Consider the following 21,399-nt stretch of genomic DNA (forward strand, 5'->3'; position numbering starts at 1 on the left):
TGGTATATGAATGTACAAGTTGCCTTTTAGGTGTGTAATTCATGCAGGCAACTGTGTACTTTGAGACATGAGTCATGGCACTTACTCATGTCTTTTTATATACCTACCCCATGCCTCTTCCTTATATTGTAGCCTTGTTTGAGCGTGTGAGCCTTAGCAGATATGAATAAGCATTCAAGAGAATAGCCATGCTCTAGAAATTTGATTTCATTGCCAGCAGCATCTTTTCAGAGCATTAAAATAATTTGCTTAGTACATTGATATTCTATTTATGTGTCCATTTAAATGTGTTTCCTTACTGAAGTGGCACATCGGGCAAAACACATTACACGAAGTGCTGTGATACAATTGCCATTAAGGTAGAATTCACTGTGTTACTGATCAGCTTTTCCAATTAACCTGTTGTGTTTGTGGGGAGTTAAGTCTGTATCACACTTTTGTGAGGCACAATTTAATTTTCCTATAAGCAAATTTTAAAACACCATGTAAGCTAATCTTTACACTTCTCTTTTCAGTATACAAGTATTATATTCCTAAAGTAGACTCAAACTGTGAAGCAGGATTGAGTTAATTGGTTTTTCTGCATTTATTTTTTCCTTTGGTTAGTCCCAAATTTGCAGCATCAGTAATTTAAAACTTCAGGAATAAACTCCTGTTTCAAATCTGTGTTTAGTTCTCTATGCAGTGTGTTCTGTAGTCAGTCTTTTCAGCATAATGTTCAAGTATTTTAATATTAAGTTGGAAAAAGGAGCATGTTGTGTGAACGATGTCTTCTTGCAATGCTTTTAAGTCAAAAGCAATGGTCTCCTGTGAAGTTAAGCTTCCTGGAAAACTTTGGTATGGTGTATCTACTCCTTCCTTGTTAACATTTGATTTTGTACTTGCCGTGAAAACACCATACGTGGTAGCAATGAAATGTCAGCTCCAGGGGAGTTCTGACATTGAGATACGTGGCATGGCTGAAGTAGCAGTACTCTGCCACTGACATTTCACTCCTGCCACGGATTGCAGCGAGAGCTTCCTCATGCGAGGGAGGTTCACATTCAGCACAGGCAATGTCAGCCCTGTGCCAAATTCACCCTAGAGCTTAATCCATTGACTTGACTGGAGCTGAATGTAAGAGAAGTTTGGCTGTAGACTGAACACTAAAACAGAGAAGTGCTTTCATTTGGCAGCCAGGGAGAAAAATCCTAATTAATCTTGCAGAGTCTGAGTTTCTAAAAATATGTGATTAGTTGCAAGTCTGGTCTGTTCAAACAAAGCAGCATAAAATGCAGCTTTTAGGTTTTGTATGCCTATGTTAAAGAATGTTTTCATGGAAACCTTATGACATACAGCCTGTTTTTAGAACATTAAATCCTCATGACACTTCCAGCATAGCCGTGTATGCCAAACCATGCAATGTGATTCATCAGTAAAATTAACCTAAGAGTGATGTGCCAAACACGTTTGGAAAAATGTAGACACCTCTGAACCTGAGGAAAAAAGGAGTGCTCTCCTCACAGAGGGGAGTAAATGTCACACCTACCATTACTCATAGAGAATCAGAGCTGTAGAAGGGAGCATGAGAAGGAGGTCATCAAACACTTTGGAAATACACCACACATTTCTCTCAAAGGTTTGTTTCTAACCCACAGCTCTGTCAGAACAAAGCAATCAACAGGAATTGCAGTAGTGCTCTTTAATTGCCAGCTAAGGTGTGAGCTGGAGGCACACATTCTGTGGTATCAGTCTGCAGCTGATGACACTGAAAAATTAGTCACTTCTCCCAGAAATTTCTAGATAGGTTGGCCAAATGAGCTTCCTCTGAACTGTGGGCTTGTTACATTAAGGCGAGTTATCTTTAAAAACAGTTGGGCAGGTCATTCTCAATTCAGCCAAGAGGACTTAACTTTCCATGTCCTGGTGTTTCAGATCAGTTCCCCATTTCATCTCTTGCTCCACCATCCAGTATTTTTTTCCCTCAGTGAGCCCTGGTGCTGGATAGTTACATATCACACCTGTAATGCTTTATTGTTGCCATTGTTTGGTAATTTGATAAATAATCAAAATGGTATTTTGACCCTGATCCATCACAAATGTAATTTACACCATCCTTTACATCAATTTGGTTCAGTGCTATCTTGCTTTCAGACATGGTATCTGCCCTTCATATTTTCCAGTTCTTTCCGTCCCTGTGATCAGCTCCTTTCTAAATATCCTGTCTCTAATTTCTCTCTTGTAATCCCCATTACATCAGTTTAACCATCAGACTGCTCCTAGTGTTGACTGATTAACTGCATTACAGAGCTTGCTGAATCCTGTTCTTGTTTCACAATGCCCTGGGTTCCCACAGTATGACTTCCACTTTGTAATTGTATCTAATATATGCATTATAAGTCACTTGGGATCCCTTTCTGTGATTAAGAAGTCCATTTTAAGTCAAAGGTCATTGAATTTTCTTTCATCAGTTGATACCTTGGCAGTTGGTCCTTTCCTGGGACTGCTGATTTTTTTATTTCTTTTACCTATCTATTACAATCCTTCTGTCCTTGCCCAGCTCCACAGACACTGAACTAACTCGCCATAAACCTTGGGAAACTCTTACCCTCCAAGCAAGACATTTAGCAATTTTGAGCACAGTTTCACAGTCCCACAGCTATGGCCAACGACTGTGGCCTTCACTCTTTCGGAAGCTTTGCACAGCAGATCAAAGATAATCACTATATTTAGGGAGAAAATGTTGCATTCTTCTGGTCCCCATGATTAATGGTACACAAAACCCAAAGTACATTCTGTTTTCTGGTTTCCTTGTGCTGTAGCAGTGACCAATAAGGCCACGATAAATGGAAGCATGTGAATATTTATCACTCAGTCAAGTGACAATTTTTGCACCCTCTCTTAATGTTACTTCTGCACAGAGGTGGAGTTGAAAGAATCTTGGATGAACATGACAAAGTTTTGTTAATAAATAATTATGATCAGGAAACTCTTCAAGGAGCTAACATTCCCAGCTTTCTCCTCAATATAGCACATACATACACACACAAACACAAGGGAGAGAGAGTTCAGAGTTCTCCCCCTTGTGACTTATCTTTTATTTTTTTAGTTAAAATTGTGAAACTGAAAGCTGAGCCTGATCTTTTTCTTGAGCTGTAACTGCTTGGGACTAACTTTCCCTAGGGCACTTCTTTCTCCATGTCCCTCATTTCCTATATCTGATGGATGCTTATTCTACAGAAGTGTAGTAGCTCTTGTATTGAATGGCATTCACTTAAGTAGCTTATTTAATTAATCAAAATTACCAAAATCAAATGTTGAAATAGAAATTTCAACTAAAAAGCTTCAGTTTTGTTGGGGCACAAATGGACCCAAGTTACAAAGATATCCATCATCCATTTCTGTGGAATCAAGTGGTTCCTGAATTGGGTGTACAGGCATCCTGGTCATCTCTGGATATCTGCAGGATGAGCCATAGTTCCTGGCTTCTCCAATCTGCCCTTGCAAGCCTTCAGTGACTTTATAGTGTCAGCTTCTAATTCTGGTGGTTGTTAAACACCTAAACTTGGATGACATGAGCACCTTGTCACTTTTATGTATGTCAACAGCACAGACATGGCTGTTGTGGCCTTCTGGAAAAACACCTGAATTGAACATTGTGTGTTGGGGTACAGTCTATGAACAAGCAATTCTGTTCTGAATATGAAGAAACCAGACTGAGTTTGTGTACACGTTCAGATACATAAGAGATGATGATCTCACTTGTTGTCTTTGCATTATAAGGTATGAATGATAAAAGGGGGAAGAAATAATTTCTCACTTCCACTGACATTTTTATTATCCAAAGGATTTATCAAGGCCAGTGCCTGGAGAAATAAGCAAAAGAAGTGTTCAGAGTATTGCTTTATAAGCAAAAGAAGTGTTCAGAGTATTGCTTTATAAGCAAGAGAAGTGTTCAGAGAGTGCTGCTAATATCTAGGGGATGATATTTCCTGTTTGTTTTCTTTTTTAAAAAACCCTGAATTTCTAGCACTGTTTTCTCTTTTAGTCAGACTCCTATATGAGTTTATGGGTTGAACACACTACATGATTTGTAATGGCATAAATTCCACCAAAGGAATACCTCAAAACTATTAATTAGAGTGAGTTTAGGCTGAAGCATAGTAGAAATAATATTCTTCCCAAACGAGGTATTTCCAACCTGCACACACCTACCATTACAGAAATACAAAATGACAAGTGCAGAATATGTTTACCTGACTTCAGGTGCTGGGATTCCTACCACAATGCAGTCCAATTGCACTTTGGATCCTTCAGGAACTTCCCTGCTCTTGAGTTTTTGAGTGAAGCGTGGTGGCTGTCCAATGGGCTCATCAGAATATACAGATGCAGAGTCTGACTCTGTTTTCAGCTCTGCACTTGTTAATTGACTGATAGATTCCAGGTTTGCTGCCTGTTGATCATCTGTTTGTTGAAAAGTTTTCTCCGCTTTGTTTTCCAAGTCTTGAGGTGTTGGAATGGAAAGCCTTTCTCTGTTTTCTGATGTGAGAGACAGGCCAGAGCTACCTTTTTGAGCAGACTTGTTCTTAGAATCAATTTTACTCTTGTAGTTTTTGCATGTTCGGGGTCGTATTCTTTCAGAGTTGTGGGCTTTGAAAAGTGAGGAGAGCTCCTCAATGAAATCTGCTGCCTTGTTTAGGAATTCCTTTTTGGATTCTGATTCAGAAGGGAGGTGGTGTTTCTTTAGATCCTGAGAGCTCCCTTTGGACCCCTTTGTATTTCTGACATGTTCCTGGCAAAAGCTGGCATGCAGGCCATTGTCTGATGTTTTCAGAGCTGTAGACTGGGCCATTTGTTTGTGTTTTCCCGTGGTGTTCAGCTGATCTGGGGGGCACTGTGAATGTGCCTGAAGCTCATCCTGTTTAGTTTCCAGTGGATTCTGATCAATAGCTTGTCTTGCCAGGTTTACACTTTGATCAAGCTCTTCTTGGCTCAAAAAGGCAGACAGATCTGGGAAGTCATCCTGGGCAGGTACCTCATCTGAATCACCAGAAGCATTGCCATAGTGGAAATTATGAGAAACTGGCTCTGATCTGCTTCTTTCACTCTTCCCTTGGTGCTTAGTTTCTGCTAAATAACTCTCTCTCAGAAGCTGAGATATTGAAGCTGAGGTTTCTAAACTGTCGTCTTGCATGCTGCCAACAAAAAGGACAAACAGGACCACGCCTTAACAATAGCAATTTTTTGATTGAACACAATGACAGGCAGAACACAACATTTTCAAACTGCATCTGTGTGCTGAATACCTAGAAGTACTTGCAATACTTGCAGCATAAGGATGGCCTTGTGTTAAAGGCCTGCTTGTACACATCCTGCCAGCCACTGCTGCCTTTCCCCAGTAAAGTTCATCTTTCCTCACTTTCTACTGTCAGTAGCTTCACAAAAAGTAACTGAGAGTGTGGTATTTTCTACTCTGTTCAAGGCAAAACTTCAACTACTGAGTTTCAATGTCAAATCTTCATCATTGCTGATGTGTGTTTCTTAGCTAAGAAACAATCTCATCAGATTAGCTTAAGTGATGGATATTTCAGGGACTGAAAGTTGTTGAGAGTAACAGTACTTTAAAGTGAAGTAAATTTAGCTTGAAAAGCACTGAAGTAGTAAGTAAATGAACCCTCAAAATCATAAGAAGGATGTGAGGAGGAAGGAAAAAGAACTAAAATATTCTATAATGACAATTTTTAATGCATTATAAGAATCTGTAATGGGGCTAAATGTTCCAGAGCTTCTTAAATCCAGCATTAACTCTAATAAGCTATTTAAAGTAAGTAGAGAACGATGTCATTATTTATTGAAAGTAAGTAGAGAACCGTGTCATTATTTGATGCAAACATAATTTGTACTACAGGGCTTTCAGAATCATGTTCTTAGGTCATCCTGATTCTGAAAAAATGTACCATATGAGATGAGAGCATCAGGAGGCCCATACTTAACCTGTATGCCTGGTCAGCAAAGCTAAAGCATCCCTTTTGATACTTAAGCAAGTGTAACTGTGTGGTTCTCCCTTTTATTTACATGAGGGCCATGAAGAGTGCAGAGGAATTCAGACACCCTGATAATACCCTCATCTTCTGGTGCCCTAAATATGAAGATAAATGACTGCTCTTTACCCCATTCAGAGAGCTGATTCCTCACAGATACAGAAACAAGTGCATGACTGTTCACTGGATCTGTCTCTCAGACTATGCAGTGATTATCTCTCTCCTACTTCATTTATGGCGTGGCAAATCTTGCTGCAGTGGTTTCAGGCATTCCTACCCCAAGCTGTCTGGTTTTCACCCTGCAGAAGGTTCTGTTCCTGTCGGGACAGCAAGAGAAGAGAACATCCATGCCCCAGCACTGTCCATCTCCATTCACAGCCTTGTGTAACAGCTGAAGTTATCAGGGAAGCAAAAGTTAAAGAGGTATTTCTGCTGTGAAAGGCTTTGGGCTTTTCTAGTGGGACAGTTGTCTCTGGAAAAGGGATGCTTAAGAGCAAATGAACTGGTAATGTCTCATACTGCTGCAGTATTTCTTCCTGGAATATGAGTGCCAGCCCTTATTCTTTATTTACAAACAGGAAGGTTTTAATTTAAACTGTTTATATTCTTCTTCAATGAATAAACATACAGCTGTCATAATCTGATGTGCATTTGAGACCTTAATTCCTCTGCTCAAGATAGGTTTCTTTATACTGAAATCCTCTTCCTTATGTAAATATCGGGCATTTTATATTTATTGATTTTGCTTTATTTTCATAATATTAAACAAATAAAATCACTAAGACTACAGAGGCACCCAATCAAAATATTGCTAAGTTTGTACCTGTACAATGAATGAGAAATAAATTGCCATGTAAATTGTAGGCTTTTAAGCACGCCGTGGGGTCCCTGCAGCTGAGCCAGGGTCTGTGATACCAGCTGAACACTTGGCATTAAATTATCTGGTGCAGTGTTTCAGTGAAGCTGATGCACATAGAGAACATTGATTTGGGAAGCCCCCATGAAATAATATTGTGAGCTGTTTCATGATTGGACAGAGTTTATCATTTAACTTCTTAAGAGTACAAAGAGTTCTCCATGAGGCTTAAAGTTCCTGCTCAGTGGAAACTGCTTTTGCTTGCTCAGCTTTAACTTCTTGGGCAGCTGTGCCCCTTGGTGCAGCTGAACGTGTTTCAGGGGCTCTCGCAGCTTGTTTGTGTGCTGATTACAGACTATGTGCTGTAAAGGTCACAGCCAAAGCTACAGTTTCAGCTCTCAAGAGCTGAAATACATTCTAACAGAGGGAATTTACAGCCTGCAGGACAGACCTGTCCCATGAATGAAGTGCAGCCTAGAACCAGAACCTCCCCACGTGTGGCTGTGGCTGAGTTAGAACATCCAGTCCTTTGTATGGTTACAGTGGAAGGCTGTATTTTACGTGGCTGGAGAAGTGTGTATTTTACAAGGTGGCAAAATTTAGCTTGCTGCGTTTCTTGGACACTCTTTCTGCAGCATTTCAGAATGGCACATCTTTATCTCACTGTCTGTAAAGGTCATCAGAGCTGAAAAACGATGCTGCAGATCTTTAGAGGACACTGGATGCTCCAAGTAGGGAAGGAATACTGTGTGATCAAAACCTGAAGTCAAATGAACTTGAAGAATTCCTATAATGGTTTTGTCTAGAGTATATGGAAATTATCTGACTGAGAGTATTCAAAGTTTCATTTGCTCCTGTTGCACAGACATAAATGCTATTTCACAGTGATATTATCTGTTTCAACAGAGGTTATTAATCACAGTGTAGCTTTTCTGCAGGAAACCATAGTAAAGCAACTGTGTGTTCAGTATGGTTATTTGAGACTTCATTCTGGGTATATTTATCACTTTGTTCTTGCATATCTTCTAATCATCTTTTGATGAATTGAAAACATTGAAATGTGAAAGAAATATTTTCTGCTAATTTGCTTAAGGAGTATTACTGCAACATTAGGAGCTACTCTCAAAGATGTGTTTAGATGTGTTTAGGCAAAATATTTTCATAATTCTAGCTTGAAAAACCCTAGTGAGGAAGCTACTGTTTGATAGCAAAGTGAGGAAAACAAACAGTTCCCCAGCAGAGGACCTGGAACAACTTCCTTCCTTCTGCCCGTTGGTGCAGAAGAGGTAGAAGGGAGCAGAGTTCTCCTTCTAGAGCTGGGAAGCAAGATATTAATGAGAAAGAACCTGATGCCAAATTCTTAATACTTAGAGGCCATCACTTTTCTTTAGAGCTCACTCAGGGCCAGAATTTTATATCTAACTCTTCTCTATTTTCAATTTGTGTAGAAGATTACTTTTTATTCTATTTTTAGTAATGAAGTAGTTGGGTTCTAGTCAAATGTAGTATTTTGAGGCAGTGCTTGTCTACTGAAGTTTTAAAATATTTGGAATTATTTGATATTTTTACTTTAATGGGAAATGTTAAGTTTCAGCGAGTATTGCTGTGAAACTACCAGTAAATCCCATTACAGTTATTAATTCTGCCTTGCTTATGTCTTGAGAGATATCCAGTTTGTTGTGTTTTTTTTTTTTTTTCAAAGACCTGTGCTAATTGTATTGTAATTGCAGATGTCTCTGCTGAGCAGATAAGTGCAGATAGCTGTGCTGAGCACTCAGGAAGAAGGACAGAGTAGCAAAAGCACAGTAGGCAGCAATCTGTGGCAGCAACAAAAGCACTGGTGATTTTGCCGACTGGAAAAGTGTCATAATGAACCTGTATCAGGGGCAGGAATTGCATTGCTGGTTACAAGTAATGTCTCTAAACTGGCATTATTTAGGGGGAAATGGGGTGATGCCACCAGCAGCTTGCAGCTCTCTACTCTTGACTGGCTCGTTAGCTCCAGCACCAAACCACAGTGCCAGGGCATCTTTGGCTTTCCTGGGACACCAACTGTAGTGATCTTGGGCTCCTGCTATCTTGAAAGGCACCAGAGGATGCCATGAACAAAACTGACCCCATGAATTTCTTCACTCTGCTAATTCAGTTTCCATTAGGCAACTAATTGAAAAAGCTTTGAGTTTCCAGGAGCCTATGGTTATGACAATGTTCTCTTACTAGCCACATGATATTTAGGATTAAATATTCACAAAGGTAGAATAAGTTTCCACAGTTGGTTTTAGCAGTGGCTTAATCTGAAAATTGTTACATGGAAGGGAGGAAATGTGTACTGCAGGGGTCTTGCATAATATGATACCAAACACTTTGATTTCTTCTTGTTTGAGTTTTCTTAGACTCATTCTTGAGTCACCACTGAAACAATCTGAACTTTTTCTACAGAAATAGCACTGGTGAAATCTCAGCAATCTTAAGGGAATCCCAGATATATCTCCATTTTAGTTGGTGAGAACAGCTCATGAGAGCTGTTGGTGAGGATACATGGTGAGAATATCTCCATTTTAGTTGGTGAGAACAGTTTCTAATGCTTAACGCCCTAAAGATAATTTTTCAAACTCTCCTGCTCTGTGTCAGAATAAACAGATTATATGCAATTAGATTTAATGCAAAAAGCATTGGAACATCTTTCAAAAGGTAAAAGGAACAATTTCAGTTGGCACATGTTGTTCCTGTCTTAGCTTTTCAACCTCCCATTATTTCTGTTGCTTTTGTGTGAAACCCCAGCATCAGAGCAGCAAACAAACTGCTGCTTCTGCTCTGCAGAGAGGCACCTTTGTGGCCTTTGCACAGCAACACCCTGCATGCCCAGCACCTCAGTGTGGAGACAGGAAAATTTAGCAAATATTAGAGGCCATATCTACTTCATGATAAATTTAATTGCACATAAATTGCATTTACCCGTAGAAAGCTTAACATTTATGGGGATGTTCCAACTGCATGATTGCAGCTGTGGAAAACAAGGTAAGAGGTGACACAAACACTCTGCCTTGCAGACGTTGGAGGATCAGAGTCACATTCTGCAGTGCTTGCAGGAATCTCACTTAGCAGTTGCCATTGTCACCGTTTCTGGTCCTGTGTGTTGACAAGCTGTGGCTGCTGCAAGACAGGCTGAGACTCCAGGCACAGGAAAGGTTAGGCTGGAGTAGAGGACTAAGGTTGTGTGTTTGGGGGGCGTGCATATGAGATCTATTTAAAATAGTGTTTAGAAAACTGTGTGCAAGAGGGTGATTTACTTTTCTGTTTTAGACACTTTGGTGGCTTTGATTTCCATTCCCTGTAATGAGTCAGATAACTAAACTCCTAGTTCCAAGTAATGTAATTAAATATGGAAAATGGAGAATCTCCAGGCTCACGAGTGAACAACTTCTCGTGGAAACAAAATCCCTCAGAAAGGGGATGAGATAAATCCTCTCTCCAAGCTATTCTGCAGCAGACACTGCAGGAGCCCTGTGTGCACTTGGAGTCATGCCCTGGCCCATGACCTCACTGTTACAGTATTAGACACCCTAAGAAGGAGGAAACACTCAACTCTGCTTCACAGGAAATGCACATTAAGAACTCTAACTTTTACAACATTTCCTTTGTACTCTCATATAATGAAAAGACGTTTGATTTTTCACTCTTATCACAGAAAGTCTTCCTTATTCCATAATTAATATTGTCCCTTAGTAGTTCTCAAAATGAGAACTGAGACTCTTTATCCCATGTTTCAAGTTCCTTTTTCCTCCTCAGTGGATCTCCTTGAACTGCAAAGCAAACAATATCTTGAAGAAACAACTTCTCATTGAAACAAATACATTTTCATCTGATTTTTAAATTAAAAGTTTGGAAAGAAAGGCAGGTGATGGCTGTCTTTGAGGCCTGTCTGGGATGGTTCTCCATCCTCCTCTCCCAAAGACCTGTGCAGCCAAGCCTCAAGTATCCGGGTAAGTTATGAGGGAACTTCAAGTGCTCACAATGTAGGACAATTCAAGTATTTTATATAGTCCTCTTTCCTTCAAGGATTGCCCAAATGAGAAAAAGTTCATATGAAAGGCCAAAACAGCTGCAGCAGAGATCCAACAATTTGATGCTGAATGTACATATGGAAGTCCTCAATGAAAATATAATTAACAGGCAACAATATTCATTTATCCTGGTTCAAACACACGCACACCACTCTGCTAGACTGCAAATCCTTTTCCATGGATTGTGAGCCAAATGATCTAAACTCAGCCATTTCTGTGAGTCCTGCTGGCAGTGTGTGGGAGCAGTGCACAAATCCACACATGCACGTGGCTGAGGATTTCAGCTTGGGACTGAAACTACAGCTGAGCTCTCAGTGCTCAGAGGTGCTGCACAGCTGAGCCTGGACTGACAAATGACAGCCCTGCATTGGCACTGTAATGAGAATTTGCACAACTCAACGTGCTGAGCAGAAGTCTCTGTTCTCCCCCTGTGTGTGAGGGCACCAGTGTCAGGGACTCCCACACGAGTGCTGGTGACTGCAGCACTGCCAGCTTGTGCAGCCAGACTCAGCAAGTGCAGGCTGAAAAAGCAGGGCTGTGCAAACCACATGGCATTTGTCTGGAAATTTCAAATCCGTGGGCTGGTTGGATTTAAAATGAGATTCAGTTTTCCTACAAATACAGGTTCCCAGTGGAAAAGGGAACTTAAGTGTTAAATTAGACACAAAAAAAGGCTGGATTGTGTTTTTCTCCTCAGATTTTTCAGTTGGACCTTTCTTTTTTCATGGTCTCACTGTATTTCTTTTTATACACTCATCTGTCTTTTTTTAATGTTTTTTTCAACGGTCTTCCCTAAGAACATTGTAACATAAAAGCCCTCATATTTTAATCATATTTTCAAACTTGCAATGTTTAAATGAGACTTATATTCGACAGGAATAATTTGCCCATTCCTGTACAATATTCCTGTTTATGAAAACAAGCACTAAGCCACTTATGTTTTAAACAGAAAAGTAAACTGATCCTTATTTCTTTCCCCCCTCATCCTGTGGTTTAGATTACAATTGAGGTTGCATTGCCCAATTACCTTTATGGTATTGTGTACATTTTTGACAAATTATCTTAATGTTGTGTTTATGTGCAAATATGCCTAGACTACTAATTGTTACTGGCTTTGGATAAAAAAAATTCCTTTCGTATCACAGCAAGACCTGCTGCAAAGTCTCTGAAGAATGCACAGAAATAAAAACCAGCACAGATCACACAGTTCCCCTTTGTGCTTGTTACTCTGCCATGTCCAAGACCTTTAATATCTCCTGAATTGACTATAAATATTCTTTGATATGTAAAACATTATTCTGCTCAGCTACAGGAACTACCACTCTATTGCTGTTAAATTTTGTTAGCTATTTCTGAAAGTAAAAAAACCACAAACTTAAAGACACACAAAAACAAAGAAATATCCTGACCTTAGGAACCTTCAGGAGGTGTAGGAGAGGGAGAAGAGCAGAGTTGAAGTTTATGAAATTGTTCCATTAACGCTTGCTGATTTTGTTTTCACTCTTAAACTCTAGAGCATCTTCACAAATGGAAACCTCATGACCGAAACAAAACTGCTGATAAAGTAATCAGTGTCTTTAGCATGATTTGTATAATGTTCTATTAATGTATGCTCAGGAACTACTCTGTTCTCTTGTCAATTGTTGATGTATTATTTGGTAACTTAACGTGGGCTTCTGATTACTGCTTAATGTTGCAATATATTGAGCCAAACATTTGCTACTGACAGTCAAATACTTTTCTGAGAGAGAGAAAGAGAGCAAAGGAGATAGTGAGCTCAAGGGTGAGAGCTATGCCCTTCTAGCAGGACTGTTTCTGCAGCTGTTGTGTACATTAATCCGGAGAGCAGATCTCCCTGCACTAAATATAGCCACGGGGGTCATTTTACATGACAGGATAAATAATTAAATAAATAGAAAGCATTTAACTATGGGGGTCACATTAAATTAGGTTTGATTTTGCTTAAGAAGGACTTCCAAATGACGGCATGTTGGTTTTAAGTCTGAATACAATAATGTATATATTTCACTCCTCCATTATTTCATGAAGGAAAGATGAACAGGAAGAGGAAAGAGTCCCAGCAAGGAACTTTTCAGGTCATTAGAATCTTGTTGACTCTTTAGAGGAGTCAGACTGGCTCCAAGGGATTTTGAGAACCCCACCAATGCTATTCAGGTCCTTTATAATGCCGCAGAACACCGTTTCTCTTTCACTGCAATGCACATACCTCAGCATAATCTAAGTCAGTTTAAAAACATATTTGTTCCCTGTATATGCCTTACCAGCTATAATTAGCATTCAAATATACATGCTTGTCAAACCCTTCTGCTACACTCTGCAAAATCAAAAGGTAGACTAATCTGAAACGGAGGGATTACCTTTTTTAATTCCTCCAGATGTTGCTGCCCAACCTGGCAGTGAGTAGCGCTGAGAGTTATCCAGAAGTGTGAGGTTAAAGTAAGGAAGCGAGGGGATTCTTCGAGTCCTCAGGAACAGAAACAGCTAGGAGTCCATGGAGTGAGGGAAGTTAACCTTCGTTATTGTGAGGATGGCTGTAAGGAGCTGGACAACCTGTCACCACCGGAGCAATAGCATTTGTCAGTTTGCAGGTCCCGAGTTATTTTGAGCAGCGTAAACCATGTGCCCGCGGAGCATTCCACCTCATTGGACAGGGAATCCGCTGCTCCCGCAGCACCTATGGGCACCCGATGCCTTCTCCTCGCTCATGCAGTGGCCCCTATAGATGCATATGTGGGTTTTGCTGATTCATCCAAGAGCCTCTGGAGCGGCATTGTATCACTCTTGGCAGCTGCTTTGCATTTCAGCCTTTTCAAATTACTATTTTTCGCTCTTTCATTAAGTTTCCATCAGAACCTGAAGGTTTCGGTCACAGGGAAACCCATCAGATGGTAACGTCAGTTTTGCAACCCTAAAGGCAAACTTGGGAAAATGTATTATTTAAATAGTAAAATATTCCTGACTTTGATGGAGTGTTCGGTTTAATAAACACAGTGAAACAGTGCAGAAATCCTTCAGGATGACCTGTAACTACAGAATCCTCAAAAACCTAGAACTTCTACATTTGTTATTGAATGCACAGAAATGAACTGTTGGAGGAAAAGCAATTAAAAGAGGTAATTGAAACTAAGCTGTAAATAAAACTGAGAAAGAAACATAGGTGGAACAACTTCAATGCACTTGAACCACTACACAGAGAAACCCTGTTACTATATAGAATTTCATTGCTTAAAACCTTGACTTGGCCAAAACCTACCACATCTGTGTAACACAGAGATGAGATTTTCATTGCTACTCTTCCTACACTCCAGCAACAAAAATTGGTCTGTAATTTTAAACAGTTCATCATGCTGCTTGATTGTTGATATTTTATTAAAAATGCTTGCCACAATTCTGATTTTTTAGATTACTAAAATATTATGTATTTATGATGGGGAATTGATATATAAGCCTTCTCATAGCTAATGATGTAAGAGCTGGCTTCTTAACCTTCTCCCAGGTCTCTCAAAATATTATCAAGTGAGCACCTGTGCTAGAAAAGGAGTTCATCTGTGGAATGTAGTTCTTCAGAAAGTTATTTTATGAGTTGCAACAGTATGAAAAGTCAGAGGCAAAGGCAATTCTTTCACGTAAAATTTCCTGATGCATTACAGATACTTTTATGTTTTTTCCCTCTCTTTGTAAAATATTATCATGGTTTAACCCCAGCTGGTAACAAATCCTTACACAGCTGCTCACTCCCAACCCCTGGCAGGATGGTGGAGAGAATTGGAAGAGTTAAAGTGAGGGAACTTATGGACTCAGATAAAGGCAGTTTAATAAATGAAACAAAAGTTGTGCACACAAGCAAATAAAAGCACAGATTTCACATAGAATCACAGAATAAGCTGAGTTGGAAGGGACCCATAAAGATCATCAAGTCCAACTCCTGATCCTGGTCAGGACCATCCCCAAGAGTCATGTGCCTGAGAGAATTGTCCAAACACTTCTTGAGGTCCGTCAGGCTTGGGGCTCTGACCACTTCCCTGGGGATCCTGTTCCAGTGCCCATCTTCCCTCTGAGTCAAGAACCTTTTTCTAAAATCCAGCCTAATCCTCCCCTGCCACAGCTTCAGGCCTTTAGCCCAAGTCCTGTCACTGGTCACCAGAGAGGAAAGATGGTTGCCCTGTTCCAGGTGTAGAATCCAGCCCTTTCCCCTGTTGAACTTCGTGTGGTTGATGATTGCTCAGTCCTCTGATCTGTTGAGGTCTCTCTGCAAGGTCTCCCTGCCTTCAACAGGGTCAGCAGCCCCTCCCAGTTTTGTATCATCTGTAAACTTGCTCAGTGTCCCTTCCAGTCCTGTGTCCAAGTCATTTATGAAGATGTTGAAGAACACAGGCCTTAGGATGGAGCCATGTGGAACCCTGCTAATGACAGGTCACCAGTCTGATGTCTGCCCCATTCACCGTCACCCTTTGCACCAGACCCGTGAGCCAGTTGTTCACTCATCCCATAATGTGTTTGTGGGATGTGCCTTTTGTCCAGAAGGATCTTGGGAGAGACAGTATCAAAAGTTCAGATTCAGATTTACTGAAATCCAGAAAGATTACATCAACAGGCTTCCCTTGATCAACTTGGTGGGCTGCTTTGTCCTACAAGGAAGCCAGATTTGATAAGCAGGACTCCTCTCTCATGAGGCTGTGCTGGCTGTGACCAATGACTGCATTTTTTTCAGGTGTTTTTCAATGCCTCCCAGAATAATCTTCTCCATAACACTGCCAGGCACTGAAGTGACACTGACAGGTTTAATTTCCAGGATCCTCTTTCTTGCCCTTCTTGAAAACTGGGACAACATTTTCCAGCTTCTAGTTACCTGGGATTCCCAACACGGCTCATAAATCATAGAGAGAGGTTTTGCAATGACATCATCAGTTCTTTGTGGAATCTTGGATGGGGCCCATCAGGCCCCATGGATTTGTAGGGATTCAACTGGAGCAGGAGATCCTGCACAGTTTCAGGGTCAGCTGAGAATTGATAATTTTTTCAGTCATGGTCCTCTAGCTTGAGGCACTGAGACCCCCTCGGTCTGTCATCCATGTTGAAGGCAGAGGCAATGAATGTGTTAAACAGCTCTGCCTTGTCCATGTCCCTGTTCATGAGGTGACCATCTTCATCCTGGAACGGGCTGATGTTATTTCTACACTTCCTCCTGCCATTATTACATTTGAAAAAACTCCTTTTTATTGTTCCCTACAGTTCTGTCAGCTTCAACTCTAGCTGAGCTTTGGCCTCATGAATTTTATCCCTACAGCTGCAAGCAACATATCTGTATTCTTCCCATGTCTCCTGGCCTTGCTTCCACTGGCCATACACTTTCCTTTCTTGCCTTATTTCCAAGAGATGATTTCTGTTCAGCCAATCTGGCCTTCTTCCTCACCAGCCTAGTTTCCAACATTTGGGAGTTGCTGCTCCTGTGCACTTAGGAGGTGTTTAAAAAGCAACCAGCACTGGCTGATCCCAGCATCTGCAAAAATACATTCCCAGGGGACCTTGCTGACTAACTCCCTGAGCAGCCTGCAATCTGCTCTCCTCATGCCTAGGGTTGAAGTTCTGCTGGCACTTTTCCTCCTGTCAACAGAGATTTTAAACTCAATCACTTCATGGTCACTATGGCCATGACAGCCCCAGTCCCCACTTTGCTCACAAGATCCTCTCTGTTGACAAGCAGCAGGTCAGTGAGGGGATCTTTCTGAGTCGGCTCCCTTAGGACCTGTTCCATGAAGCTGTCATCTGGAATTTTTAGGAATTCTCTGGCCCAGGTTGTACCAGTTAATTTCTGGAAGTATAAGTCTCCCATAAGGACGCAAGCAGTTGATTTGAAAGCATCAAAGATGCTCAAAGAAAAGTTTGTCAGTGTCATTGTCCTGCATAGGAGGTCTGTGGCAGACTCCCACGATGACATCTGTGTTACTTGTTTGCCTCTTGATTTTATCCAGAGGCTCTCAACTGTGCCCTTGCCAGCTGGGAGCTCCATGCATTCTAACCCTTCTATTCCATACAGTGCCACCCCTCTGTCTCTTCTGCTCTGCCTCTCCCACCTGTAGAGTGTGTAACCATCCAACAGGGAATTCCTGGCACAAGACTCATCACACCAGGTTTCACTTATACAATGATGTCAAGCTCTGGGACTGGGCCAAAGCCTGGAGCTGCTCTTGTTTGTTCCTGGTGCTGTGTGCATTAGTGTAGGAACATTTTAGGTGTGGTACTTTGTAGGCAAACTTTGTGAAGCAGATTGAGGGATCTGTAAGTGCTCGTTTCCTCCTTGTGGCGCAGCGTCCCATCCCTCGGCACTGGTGAGCCTGGTTATGTCTCTTTCCCTCTTCCAAGCTGGTTTAAAGCTCTGTCAATGAGCTTGCTAGCTCCTGTGCTAGAGCACCTTTTCTGCTCTGATTGATGTACCCAGTCAGGTGGCAGAGTAGTACAGCTGCTGAGGAGATCTTCCCATGGTCAAAAACCCCCACATTTTTCCACTGAGACCAACCTCGGAGCCATGCATTGGCCTGATGGATCTGACTATTCCTATTTCATTCCCCACTTCCCATGGCTGGGCAGGTGTTCATCAGGAGAGCAGGGGCCCATCCCATGCAAAGGTGACATGGGAAGACAAAACCCCAGGGCTCTGAATGTCCCTGGAATGTTCTTCTCCTCCCCCCAGCTCTGTGTGCTGAGCATGGCCCCACATGGTTGGGATATCCCTTGGGATATCCCTTGGGGTCAGCTGTCCTGGCTGTGTCCCCTCCCAGCTCCTCACTGGTGGGTTGTGTGAGGCAGAGGAGGCCTTGGCTCTGTGTGAGCTCTGCTCAGCAATGCCCAAAACATCCCTGTGCTACCAGCACTGCTTCCAGCACAGATCCAAAGCACAGCTACTGTGGAAGAAACCTTAATTCTACCCCAGCAAAAACCAGCACAAATACCATTGTCAGAATCCATTATGAGCATGAGTTTGTGGTGAAGGTATGGAAAGATTGTGTGGTGAAGTCAGCCCTTCTCTTGGGCACAGGTGAGGCATTTTATGGGTTGGGTGGTGTATGATGTAAGGTTATATCTGAAATAGAGATCTAAGATATTCTTTATAGTATCTGTAACAGTAGATGTGGCCATACAGTGCTGGCAGGAACTGCCTGTTGATACTGTACCCCATGCTGCTGTGGTTTGGACAGTGTCCGTAGATGCTTAGGCTACAAAGTCTGCAGCCTGAAAATTAAGTCTGATGTGTCTGGTAATAATTGTAAATCTATGGGGAGTTCTGCTGAGATGCAATTATTTACCATGGAGTTTTGCTGGTGGTGTGCTATTTGTGAACTGCTGTTTGTGCATGATTAAGCAAAATTATTTAAACCAATCAAAAAATGAAAAAAAAAATCCACTTTAAGACAGAGTTTAAGATGCTAGAATTGCAAAATCATTGAATAATCTGAGTGACAAATAAACTCAGGGTTACTTAGAAAGTACAGCATTGAGAAACCAAAAAAAAGTTGTGAGCCTTTACTGTGGCAGACAGACCATTGTAATAGCAGATGGTACAAGGCCAAAAAATCCAGGAACCACAAAAAGCTCGAGCCTACACAGTGAATGTGCCAGGTCTTGCAGAGCTGGCATTTTGATAGAGCAACACCAGAGGATTTCAGATTCACTAATTTGTAAGTAACAGTCTAAAGCCTGTGAAGATACTGTGGCTCCTCTGTCTGCATTTATAGAAAAAAAAAAAAAAAGAAATCAGGCTTTTGCCTACTGGGCACTAAAAAAAGCACTTCAAAGTATGATGACCTTCAGCTTTATGTCCTTTTGTCTTTGCTAGCTGGCAGAAGAATGAGGCATAGTGTCCTAGAATAAATTACATGAGCACTATTTCTCTCCAGATTTTTGACAGATGGCTGTCAAAGCCCAGACTACCTTCACAAGCTCGAACAAGAATCACCAGAAGTGAGTTTAAAATGGAACTTTGTACATGGCTGGTTGGATTGTCCAACTTTATTTGTCATACAAATGACAGCTACGGATTTATCATAAATGAAAAATTCTTGATTTTCTAGATATTAGAATGAAATTAATACTATTCTATTATGGCATATGCTGAACCATCAAATGATAAATGAGACATGTCATTTCTTTGAAAGCTTCCTTAAGGCCCTTTGCAGTCAAGTTCCAGTGATTTTGTAGATCTCTCCAGAGCCCTGTGGAGCAAATGTTTACTGCCCACTCCTGGGTTGCACCCCACCAGGCACTGATCCTGCTCTTTCCAAGGCTGATCAGATTTCTTTCTAATGGGTAGTGTGTAATAGTGCATTAGCCAAATTTGTTCTAGTGGGCTGAAGAGAGGCTTAGGCTGTGACCATTCTGCTGATCAAGTATGAATGTTCACCTGTGAAGTACCCACTTGGCCTTTTGCTAGGCTAGGTTGTTCCAGAGGCAGTGAATTGCTCCCTACCTGTGCAGCTTTGGGCAGGAGCAGTGATGTCTTTTCTTGCAGCATCAGTGGCTGTTGCTGCTTTAATAACTGCAATTAGAAGCTGGGTAATTTGAACAGCAGTGGCAAACCCTATTTCTCTTTTATAGACTTTAATGAATTATCGTGAGGCCATTGTCCCTTTGGTAAGGAAAATGTTAATGGCAAATTTCTGGATGTTCCTGGAAAAGCTATTTCAAGTGATTTACAAACCTTGTGTAAGATGAGTTGGGTATTTTCTATTCATATCACTATGCAGCACATCTCTTACCATGAGTCTGCCAGGTATTGTGTAATCCTAATTTGGATTCTAATTTTAGAAGTGGAGAAATATTAGAAGGATGGTAGAAACAGTACCTCTTTTCTATAGAAAGTACAAATAGTAATGTTAAAACATTCCTTGAGTGCTTGTTTCTTTTGCATCCAGCCCAAACCAGACTTTATCATTGCACAGGGAAGCTTCAATCCTCACCTCATTTGAGGATTGCCCAAGTGTTACCAGAGATTTTTTCAGTCTCATTCATTATTTAGATGAAATATACTTGTGATTTATGGGGCCTGATGCTGTTTCCAATGAAATCAGAGTTTGTTCTGTCACTGTCTTCAATAGGAGAGGAGTCAGACTTTTCCAGAAAGTTGTAACTACAGTAATGAAAGCAATCTTCTAGTCATCCACACAGAACCACAACCTCTTGTACCTCAGTGTTCCATCTATTTGCTTTTCAAAATTATTCCATAGATTAAAATATACCAGCAGTTTGCTTTGTTGCTGTAGACAAGGTACAGCTGAAAAATGTTATGTGCATAATCCCCAGAACACGAAGTAATTGATGTTATGGGTGGCAATTGTAAAAACTGATTTGTAAAATTCCTTTTCTTGTAAAAAGCTTCTACTCAATTGTAAGAGCATCAGGTTCTTTAAGGCAGATTCCCTGTGTAAAAAACATGGAGAACACCATGTCCTTATTTTAAATAATGATATTTTTTCTTGACTGTTATTAGCCATTGTACAATATTATCTTATAAATATCAGCCTTTCAAAAATGCCTGTGATACCAAAGAGTTAGCAAAAAGTGTTCAAGGCATTTTGCTGTTCCTGTACAGTTAATATTTTATTAGCTTCTCATACATTCTTCCTTTTCTAAGGGAAATTACTTTTGTTTTAATGTTGGGATACCTAAACAAGCTGTGAACATTCATATTTTAAAGTGAATAGTTTCGCCTTATGGTTCAAATAGAACATGCATCAGCTCTCCCTGGAGAGGTTCATGTGGCTGAGTAGGATCTCCTGGCAGTGGCCACCATGTCTGGGTGCAGAGTTTGGCTCATACCAGCCTTGCTCCCGCGGTCAGCACTCTCAAACCTCAATGATTCATAGAGCACACAGCAAATACCAACACAAAGAGACTGGCAGTTACCCAAAAAGCAAAAGTTGTATGTAACCTCTTGCATTAGATTGATTTTAAAAATAATTTAGAAATTGAGATAAAACTAATGAGGAATCCTATTTATAGGATTCAATGTCTTGGAGACTATGTCTGGTAATTGACAGAAACACAAGACCAGAAAACAATGATTAAAACTAATAACCCAGAAACTGGGTTTGATTACTGGGTGTGGGCTCTTCCATTCATGACTTTCTTTGGGCAAGTGAAGCAGGAGGAATCTTGATTTGACACTGATGCCAAACAACCAGCTTGATTGAAAAGTGTGAGATTTGCAGTCAGGGCTACTGCTCCCAGCATCACCAGAGACTATGGGATCCATTTTGACACTCTAGGATTTCACTGTCCCTATTACAAGGCATGATCAGACCAAAAAGATGAGATGGCATCTGATAATACCAGTTCTAGTGTCTTCACCTAATTTGGGACACTGTGATATATGAGATTTGCCTTCCTACTGACCACTCTCCTTCCCTATCTTCTTTTACTTCATCACTTTATTTTTTGTCTT

General features: G+C 40.9%; 2 protein-coding genes across 4 annotated transcripts in view; one reads left to right on the forward strand and one right to left on the reverse strand.

Annotated features, from left to right (window-relative positions):
- Positions 1-21,399, forward strand: part of PBLD (phenazine biosynthesis like protein domain containing) — a 108,387-nt gene that overhangs the window by 77,392 nt on the left and 9,596 nt on the right. The gene's annotated exons all lie outside the window — the stretch shown is intronic.
- MYPN (myopalladin) overlaps positions 1-21,399 on the reverse strand; it is a 70,760-nt gene that overhangs the window by 41,778 nt on the left and 7,583 nt on the right. The window contains exons 2-3 of one of the 3 annotated variants that reach the window (XM_021529040.2): positions 13,319-13,880; positions 4,236-5,174 (exon numbers count right to left, since the gene is read on the reverse strand). In XM_021529040.2, the coding sequence (XP_021384715.1) occupies positions 4,236-5,173 (938 nt within the window). In that variant the 5' untranslated portion in view covers position 5,174; positions 13,319-13,880. The other 2 variants (XM_085583841.1, XM_085583843.1) reach the window with 2 other exon arrangements.

This window comes from Lonchura striata, chromosome 6 (genome assembly GCF_050655825.1).
Source record: "Lonchura striata isolate lonStrDom1 chromosome 6, ASM5065582v1, whole genome shotgun sequence".
Classification (NCBI taxonomy): domain Eukaryota; kingdom Metazoa; phylum Chordata; class Aves; order Passeriformes; family Estrildidae; genus Lonchura; species Lonchura striata.